This window comes from Papaver somniferum, chromosome 3, assembly GCF_003573695.1.
Source record: "Papaver somniferum cultivar HN1 chromosome 3, ASM357369v1, whole genome shotgun sequence".
NCBI lineage: Eukaryota > Viridiplantae > Streptophyta > Magnoliopsida > Ranunculales > Papaveraceae > Papaver > Papaver somniferum.
Window position 1 is genome coordinate 211238713 of NC_039360.1, and position 9327 is coordinate 211248039.

A 9327-nucleotide genomic window follows, 5' to 3' on the forward strand; every position below is an offset into this window, starting at 1 on the left:
AAAATGAGGAGTACTTCTATCAAGGGTAACAGAGGTGTTATCGATTCTGCAAAGAATCTGAAAGAGGCTGCCACTGCTTGGTCAAACAGTTTGATTGGGAAACTAATCACTTCAGATGAAGACATTGAAACTTATGCCATCAAAGATGATTTGAATACTCTCTGGAAAGAATACAAGAAAAGAGAAACTAAGATTGTTGGGAAATATTTATTTGTGTTTAAGTTCAATTCTGATAAGGATATGAAGGATGTGCTAAACAAAATACCATGGAATGTTCAAAAATGTCTTCTTGCGCTGCAAGAATATATTACTGGAGTTACGTATGCTGAGTACGTGTTTAGGAAACAAGTTTGGAGCGTCCAGTTCAAGGGATTGTTGCTAGAGCACCATCATGAAGCAGTAGTTAATGAAGCGATTGTTTGAGGGTGAAAACGATTTCTGTTGATTTTGGTAATTTCGGGTGTGTGGGTGAGAAATGAGTTTAAACCCTAAACAATATACTGCAAGGGAGTACTTTAGATTCGAGAGATCAATCTGTACAAATCCGGCCTAAACCAAGAAATGGTCGTTCCAGACTTGCTTCGGTCACAAAGTGAAGGAGAAGGGTTGGTTTTGGGAAGGGAAGCGAAGAGAGTGTTGAGACCAGAATAGTTGATTCTGGAAGAGTAGTTGTTTCACGACTTGTATCAGAAAGTGGGAAGCTAACATATGGAACACTAGCAAATATTTTCTGAGTGTTGTATCCTCCTGACCTGACTTGTTGTTCGGTGGAAATAGTAGGACCTATTTATACAAGTCGAAGTGAAACGTACTCTGGTCTCATTAAGAAATGGAAAACGGATGAGTAAATGGGAGGAGGTGGTAATCGGCAACGCCTGGAATTGATGTTCCATAAAAGAAAGTGTTTCGCCATTACCCCCTGTATTTACTAACCGCCTGATCCTTATGACACTGTCTTATAACGGTCGTAGTGTACGCCGCACGCTGTAAAGCGCCAAACCAACACCCCATGAGCATCCCCCAGTTTGTGACATTTGTTGATGTCTCGAGTGTTTTCGTGGAAAACATGTAGCATGTTGTTGTTGTCTGGCAAGTTGATCTTGGGAGACTTGCCGGCTCGGTGGTGGCCTTCGACGGTCGAGATTTTGCATCTTAAGAGAAACGGTAGCCGTTGATTATTGCAACCCTTTGTTTGGTAGACAGTGGCATGAAAGCATGCTCGGTATGGCTTTAATATGGCCTGGTTTATGCGCGGCAAAAACTTAAGGTTTTGGCTTTATTTAGGCGCGCCCAAACTAGGGCCAAAAGTTGTCATGCATTAGCTGGTAACCTTGGACGGCTAAGATTTTCATCTAAGGTGGAAAGGTGGTAGTTGATTGTCGCACGCCTTCGTTTTGGTAGCCGTATAGGAAAGGCCGGCATGGTATGGTACGACAAGGTGGTTGGCATGCCATTGGCACATGTGGCATGGCATGCCTTGGCGCGGTTTGGCGTGGCCAAAACTAGGGTTTTGGGACAAAGGTTGCCATGCGTTGGTTGGCGACCTTGGATGGATAAGATTTTCCTCTAAGGTGGAAGGGTGGTCGTTGATCGACGGACACCTTCGTTTTGGTAGCCGCATAAGGAAGACTGGCAAGGTGGTTGGCATGCCATGGCACAAGTGGCATGGCATTCCTTGGCGCGGTTTGGCGTGGCCAAAACTAGGGTTTCGGGTCAAAGTTACCATGCGTTGGTTGGCGACCTTGGACGGCTAAGATTTGCATATAAGATGGAAGGGTGGCCGTTGATCGTCGCACGCCTTCGTTTTGGTATCCGCATAGGGAAGGCCGGCATGGTATGGTGCGGCAAGGTGGTTGGCATGCCATTGGCACATGTGGCATGGCATGCCTTGGCGTGGCCAAAACTAGGGTTTAGGGCCAAAGGTTACCATGTGTTGGTTGGCGACCACGGACGGCTAAAATTTTCATCTAAGGTGGAAGGGTGACCGTTGTTCGTCGCACGCCTTCGTTTTGGTAGCCGCACAGGGAAGGCCGACATGGTATGGCGCGGCGAGGTGGTTGGCATGCCATTGGCACATGTGGCATGGCATGCCTTGGCACGGTTTGGCGTGGCCAAAACTAGGGTTTTGGGCCAAAGGTTACCATGCGTTGGTTGGCGACCTTGGACGGATAAGATTTGCATCTAAGGTGGAAGGGTGGCCGTTGATCGCCGCACGCCTTCGTTTTGGTAGCCGCATAGGGAAGGACGGCATGGTATGGTACGGCAAGGTGGTTGGCATGCCATTCGCACATGTGGCATGGCATGCCTTGGCGCGGTTTGGCGTGGCCAAAACTAGGGTTTTGGGCCAAAGGTTACCATGCGTTGGTTGGCGACCTTGGATGGATAAGATTTTCCTCTAAGGTGGAAGGGTGGTCGTTGATCGACGCACGCCTTCGTTTTGGTAGCCGCATAGGGAAGGCTGGCAAGTTGGTTGGCATGCCATTGGCACATGTGGCATGGCATTCCTTGGTACGGTTTGGCGTGGCCAAAACTAGGGTTTTGGGCCAAAGTTACCATGCGTTGGTTGGCGACCTTGGATGGCTAAGATTTGCATATAAGGTGGAAGGATGGCGGTTGATCGTCGCACGCCTTCGTTTTGGTAGCCGCATAGGGAAGGCCGGCATGGTATGGTGCGGCAAGGTGGTTGGCATGCCATTGGCACATGTGGCATGGCATGCCTTGGCGTGGACAAAACTAGGGTTTTGGGCCAAAGGTTACCATGTGTTGGTTGGCGACCTCGGACGGCTAAGATTTGCATCTAAGGTGGAAGGGTGGCCGTTGATCGTCGCACGCCTTCGTTTTGGTAGCCGCATAGGAAAGGCTGACATGGTATGGCGCGGCGAGGTGGTTGGCATGCCATTGGCACATGTGGCATGGCATGCCTTGGCACGGTTTGGCGTGGCCAAAACTAAGGTTTTGGGCCAAAGGTTACCATGCGTTGGTTGGCGACCTTGGACGGCTAAGATTTGCATCTAAGGTGGAAGGGTGGCCGTTGATCGTCGCACGCCTTCATTTTGGTAGCCGCATAGGGAAGGTCGGCATGGTATGGTGCGACAAGGTGGTTGGCATGCCATTGGCACATGTGGCATTGCATGCCTTGGCGCGGTTTGGCGTGGCCAAAACTAGGGTTTTGGGCCAAAGGTTAGCATGCGTTGGTTAGCGACCTTGGACGGCTAAGATTTGCATCTAAGATGGAAGGATGGCCGTTGATCGTCGCACGCCTTCGTTTTTGTAGTCACATAGGGAAGGCCGACATGGTATGGTGCGGCAAGGTGGTTGGCATGCCATTGGCACATGTGGCATGGCATACCTTGGCGTGGTTTGGTGTGGCCAAAACTAGGGTTTTGGGCCAAAGGTTACCATGTGTTGGTTGGCGACCTCGGACGGCTAAGATTTGCATCTAAGGTGGAAGGGTGGTCGTTGATCGTCGCACGCCTTCGTTTTGGTAGCCGCATAGGGAAGGCGGCATGGTATGGCGCGGCGAGGTGGTTGGCATGCCATTGGCACATGTGGCATGGCATGCCTTGGGACGGTTTGGCGTGGCCAAAACTAGGTTTTTGGGCCAAAGGTTAGCATGCATTGGTTGGAGACCTTGGACGACTAAGATTTGCATCTAAGGTGGAAGGGTGGCCGTTGATCGTCGCACGCTTTCGTTTTGGTAGCCGCATAGGAAAGGCCGACATGGTATGGTGCGGAAAGGTGGTTGGCATGTCATTGGCACATGTGACATGGCATGCCTTGGCGCGGTTTGTAGTGGCCAAAACTAGGGTTTTGGGCCAAATGTTACCATGCGTTGGTTGGCGACCTTGGATGGCTAAGATTTGCATCTAAGGTGGAATGGTGGCCGTTGATCTTCGCACGCCTTCGTTTTGGTAGCCGTATAGGGAAGGCCGGCATGGTATGGTGCGGCGTGGGTGGCATGGCATGCCATTGGCACAGTGGGGCGGCTGGCATGGTTGGAATGCCTTGGCGCGGTAGACGTGGCTGGCATGGCATGCCATTGGCACAGTGGTGCGGATGGCATGGTTGGCATGCCTTGGCGCGGTAGACTCGGCTGGCATGGCATGCCATTGGAACAGTGGTGCGGCTGGCATGGTTGGAATTCCTTGGCGCGGTAGACGTGGATGGCATGGCATGCCATTGGCACAGTGGTGCGGCTGACATGGTTGGCATGTCTACCGCGCCAAGGAATGCCAACCATGCCAGCCGCACCACTGTTCCAATGGCATGGTTGGCATGCCTTGGCGCGGTAGACGTGGCTGGCATGGCATGCCATTGGCACAATGGTGCGGTTGACATGGTTGGCATGCCTTGGCGCGGTAGCATGAGAATTAGGGTTTGGCATAGATGATGTCGGTCAATGTTAAGGGTTCTGTCGTGGAACATGACACATAAAAAAAAAGGTACCCTGGTAATTCTTACGTAGGCATGCTGATTGAATCAATAAATGTGCTAATGGTCATAGTGACGTCATGTCAGATGTGCGGTTTTACGATTTTAACCCTAAGCTAAAAACCACCATCAACAACGATTGAAGACTTGGGTAGGAAAATCTCCACAGAGCCCAAGTATTGCAGACCAAGATCAGGCAACATGATAACTACCCGCATTGAGATTGATTTAACCGAGCCTTTGAAAAGAGAAGAATGGTGGAATTCAAATCATCGCGAACCTGTGTGGATTAGATACCACTGGCTAAAACAACCACACAGTTTGTGCCATAAATGCTATATAATAGAACATGATGACACCATATGTGAGGAGGTTGTTGAACTCTTACGTGAGAGAGCAATAAAAATTGAGGTAAGAACAAGAAAGATGCTGGAGATGAAGAAACAAATCCTGAGAAAGACTCTGCTTGTGCTGGACGGGATGGTGAGAATATGATTGATGTAGAGGAGGAGAGATCTGTCAAAAGAGCAAGAAACCAAATTATACACGACAATGGTTCCAACCCTTTTATTCAAGGACCTATTATTGCTACTCATGGTGGGGTTATGGGTGATACAACTATGAACTCAAATGCTGAAATAATGGATGGGGTGGAGACTGGAGAAAATGATAAGCAATGTGTTAAGGCAGGGAAAAATCATATCCATAATCAAGGGAATCATGCTACTGAGGTAATTACTTTCTTTTCTATAACAAATTTATGCTCTATTTTTGATCATTATTTTTTACGAAAAAACAAGAATTTTTTGTTTTCTTACAATCATACCTACTTATTAGTTTACAACTCTAGTATCACATCTAAGATTTTCCATAGAAATATAAGGCTCATAGCTTGGAATTGTCAGGATTTTGTTAATAAAAAACTAGAGACCATCTTAAAGATCTCATCTCTAGATATGATCCTGACATAGTCTTTATATCTGAATTAAAAATATGTGAAGATAAAATGCTAAGACTTATTAGGCAATATAAATACCCAAATGACAACTTGCATACCACCCAAAATCTAGAGAGAAATGATCAAATTTTACACTGCATCCCTCAGTCGATCACAGCTGAAGATAATGTGGAACTCATGAGAATTCCAGATGATGCAAAGATTTTCAAAGCTTTAAAAGGGATGAAATCGTGGAAAACACCTCGCCCTGATGGTTTTCCACCAGGTTTCTTCAAAACTCATTGGAGTATCGTTGGAAAGGATGTTGTTGATATGGTGCAACAATTCTTCCGTACAGGTTACTTACTCAAGAGTTTAAACTCCACTAATGTGTCTTTAATCCCAAAGACAAAAAATAAACAATTTCCATCAGATTTGAGACCGATTGCGTTATGCAATACATCCTATAAAATAATCTCCAAGATTATGTCATCAAGAATGAAGAAGCTAATGTGCAAGATTATCTCTCCACTCCAAGCAGCATATGTGCCGGGAAGACAAATCTCAGAAAATATCCAACTTGCACAAGAGATAATTCATACCATGAAAAATAAGAAACAAGATACTAAGTACCTGGCATTAAAATTAGATATGTTTAAAGCCTTTGATAGGCTTGAATGGTCGTTTATAAAAGATGTGATGATTCAAATGGGTTTTTCTCATGAATGGTGCAACCTCATTATGCAATGCATCACTACTACTAAGATTTCAATACTTCTTAATGGCGCTCCTTGTGCTGCTTACAACCAACACGAGGCGTTCGACAAGGTGATCCATTATTACCTTACTTGTTCATTATTGCCATGGAAGCTTTCTCTAGGAAATTATATCATGTTGAACATCAAAGTCATATATAAGGCATCAAAATTGCACCAAATGCTCCTTCTATCTCGCATTTATTTTTCGCGGATGATTGCTTATTATTCTTGAAGGCTGACTTGCACAATGTGAATAATTTGATGAAGGTTATTGAGGATTTTAGTAATGCCTCAGGGCCGATTGTAAATTTTACCAAATCCGGTGTGAATTATAGTGCACAGGTTCCTCAAAGGTTCTGCAGAATTTTAACAAGAAGATTAAAAGTTCCCATGATGCAACCAACTGAAACATATTTAGGAATACCTCTTATCATTGGAAAAAAGAACAAAAAAGTGCTTCTCTCACCTGTATGACAGAGTTAAACATAGATTTTCTTCATGGGATGGTAAAACTATGTCCCAATGTGGTAAATCTTTGATGGTAAAAACTGTAACAAATACAATTCCTACTTATTCAATGAGGTGCTTTCAGATTCCAGCTGATATTATCAACAAGATAGAAGCTGCACAGAGAGATTTTTGGTGGGGTTTTGAAGACAAGAGAGGTACATATGTTACTTCCTGGAAAAGTTTGGGATTTCATAAGGATTGTGGTGGTCAAGGTTTTAGGGATCTGAAGATCTTAAACCAAGCCTTACTGGTTAGGGAAGCATGGAGGATCTGCACAAACACAGATGCGCATTGGGGAAAAGCTATTCAGGCGAAATACTTTTCATGCACTAGCCTTCTTCATGCAACTGTTAAAACAAACTGTTCAAGGGCATGAAATGATGTACAGAAGCAGATTGGATTTATAAAACAGAATATCCAATGGAGACTAGGGAAAGGTAATAAGATAAAAATTTGGCTTGATGTTTGGGTTTTAGGTTTGGATGATCCACCAATTCCAAGAGAAAGAGTGACAGATAGTGAGTCTTATATTTGGATTCAGGATCAACAATGGAATGGTGATCTGATTTGATATCTCTTTGATGAACAAACTGCTGAGTTCATAATGGGTATGCGAATTCCTACTTCTGCTGAAGATAAGTTGGTTTGGAAACTCATTAAAAATGGAGTTTTTACGCTGAAATCATCTTATAAAAAGATGTATGAAACCAGCTTAGGTGCCATATAGGTCTCTTCAATAATACAACATACTGGTATTCGTTGGAAGGTTTTTTGGAACACAAAAATTGGCCGAGAATAAAACATTTCTTTTGGAAGTGTTTTATCGATATTCTGCCAACAAAAGAAACGTTATCAAGGGCGTGTCATTACATTAATAAACAATGCCCTCCCTGCAATCAATATGATGAGTCAATGCATGTTTTATTCTCTTGCCCTTTCTCAAGGGCAGTGTGGATGCTTATCCCTGGTGGCTCTACAGTTCTATCTGGTGTGCATAATATTGTTGCTTCAGTATTTGAAAGCTGGATGAAGAAGGATCAGCAACAAAACTTACCTAGTGACTGGATGAACATGGCTATGGTGGTATCTTGGACTCTATGGGATACAAGATGTGATGTGCACTTTCAAAACCTGAAGATTGAGCCGCAAGCAGTTTCTAAAAAATCTTTGAGCTTTTCTATGTATATAAAAAATCTTTACAGTAGAAAACAACACCATAGCTTGATAGATCAACCTTCTCTGCATGTAGAACAATTATGGAAACCACCTGCTTTTCCCTTTATTAAATTTAACTGTGATGCTTCTTATGATCCATACAGTAGACTAACAGGAATTGCTCTTATTCTTCGTGATAATGCAGGAAATTGGAGAGGCGGCCTCTCAAAATGCTATGCAGGAATAAGAAGTTCAGAACAAGAAGAATGTCTAGCCTTCAATAATGTTGTTAGCTGGTGTGCAGAACTACAACTTTCTCAAGTTATTGTAGAAACTGATCTAAGAGGAATTGAAAACTACATCAACAATGCTGCTCCAGTTATTTCTTGGGAGAGTGAAACTACTCTGTTTGATGTGATGGATAAACTGAAATCTTTTAATAGATGGAATTGTTCTTTTGTTCCTAGAAATGTAATAAAACTGCTGATATTCTTGCTAAATATAATAGACAACATAGAATCTCCAGGGTTTGGTTAGATAGTCCCCCTGATTTCATTCAGTCTTATTTACTGTCAGACATTTCTTCCATTACAAATTAATAAAATTCCATTTTTAGCATCAAAAAAAAAGTTCCTCCAAGCTCCCTTAGTAGATATTTGTCTTCAATCGATGAGCGTCGTGAAGTCTAAAGCTCAACTATACATTCTATCCTAATCCGAGACATAAATATAAATGGACTAGAAATCAAGACTTGCGAGTTTTGACAACTAAACTTGAAAAACAAGCTTGAGATAGAAACGCTTGCGAGTTCGACCGAGCAATGCTCTAACAATCTCCCCCTTTCTCAATTTTAATAACAAAAATATCAATACATACGGATTACAAAATAAATAGACTTTGTACCTTCTCATCCAAATGCTTGATTTCCTTGGTTCTTCAACATTCTTTGAATTCTTCGTCACTCCAAGTACTCCAGTGATTCTGAACGTGTTCAACTCAGCATCATAGTTGTTAAAGATTCGTAGCCATAACAATAAGAAAACAAATATTCTCAATTATTGTTATACATTGTCATAGTATAACTACACAACATCAAAGTTCAATTGTATCAGAACTTTGACAACAATACTACGGTGATATGTACCACCCCCCCTTATCAATACTTCATCTCACAAAGAAAACCACTCCCCCTTACATAATGATCCGTAAACCATATGTATGTAGTGCGAACTACAAAATAACTCTCCCTCTTTTTATCAATATAAATTGAAAAAGGTAAGAAAATTAATGGGATCATAATAAAATTCTCATAAAGATACTTTATGAATAAAAGAGAACATATCAACTTTTTTTCGATGATTTCACATAGTCGAAACTTAGTGTATTCATCAAGGAGTTTATAAAGATATAAGATAACTACTACAATATTCCACAACCGCACTCCCCACAAAGATATGGAAATTCAGCACATACTCAATTAAGAACTCTCCCCCATAAAATGTCATTCCCAAAATAACAACAACAGCGACCTTACTT

The 9327-nt window shown here is 43.1% G+C and overlaps 1 protein-coding gene across 1 annotated transcript; it reads left to right on the forward strand.

Moving 5' to 3' along the window:
• Nucleotides 1–4922: 4922 nt before the first annotated feature.
• On the forward strand, nucleotides 4923–7012 carry LOC113360589. Its single transcript, XM_026604086.1, has 4 exons — nucleotides 4923–5162; nucleotides 5537–6196; nucleotides 6361–6479; nucleotides 6604–7012. The coding sequence occupies exons 1-4, from the start codon at nucleotides 4923–4925 to the stop codon at nucleotides 7010–7012; spliced, it is 1428 nt and encodes a 475-aa protein (XP_026459871.1).
• Nucleotides 7013–9327: the final 2315 nt, after the last annotated feature.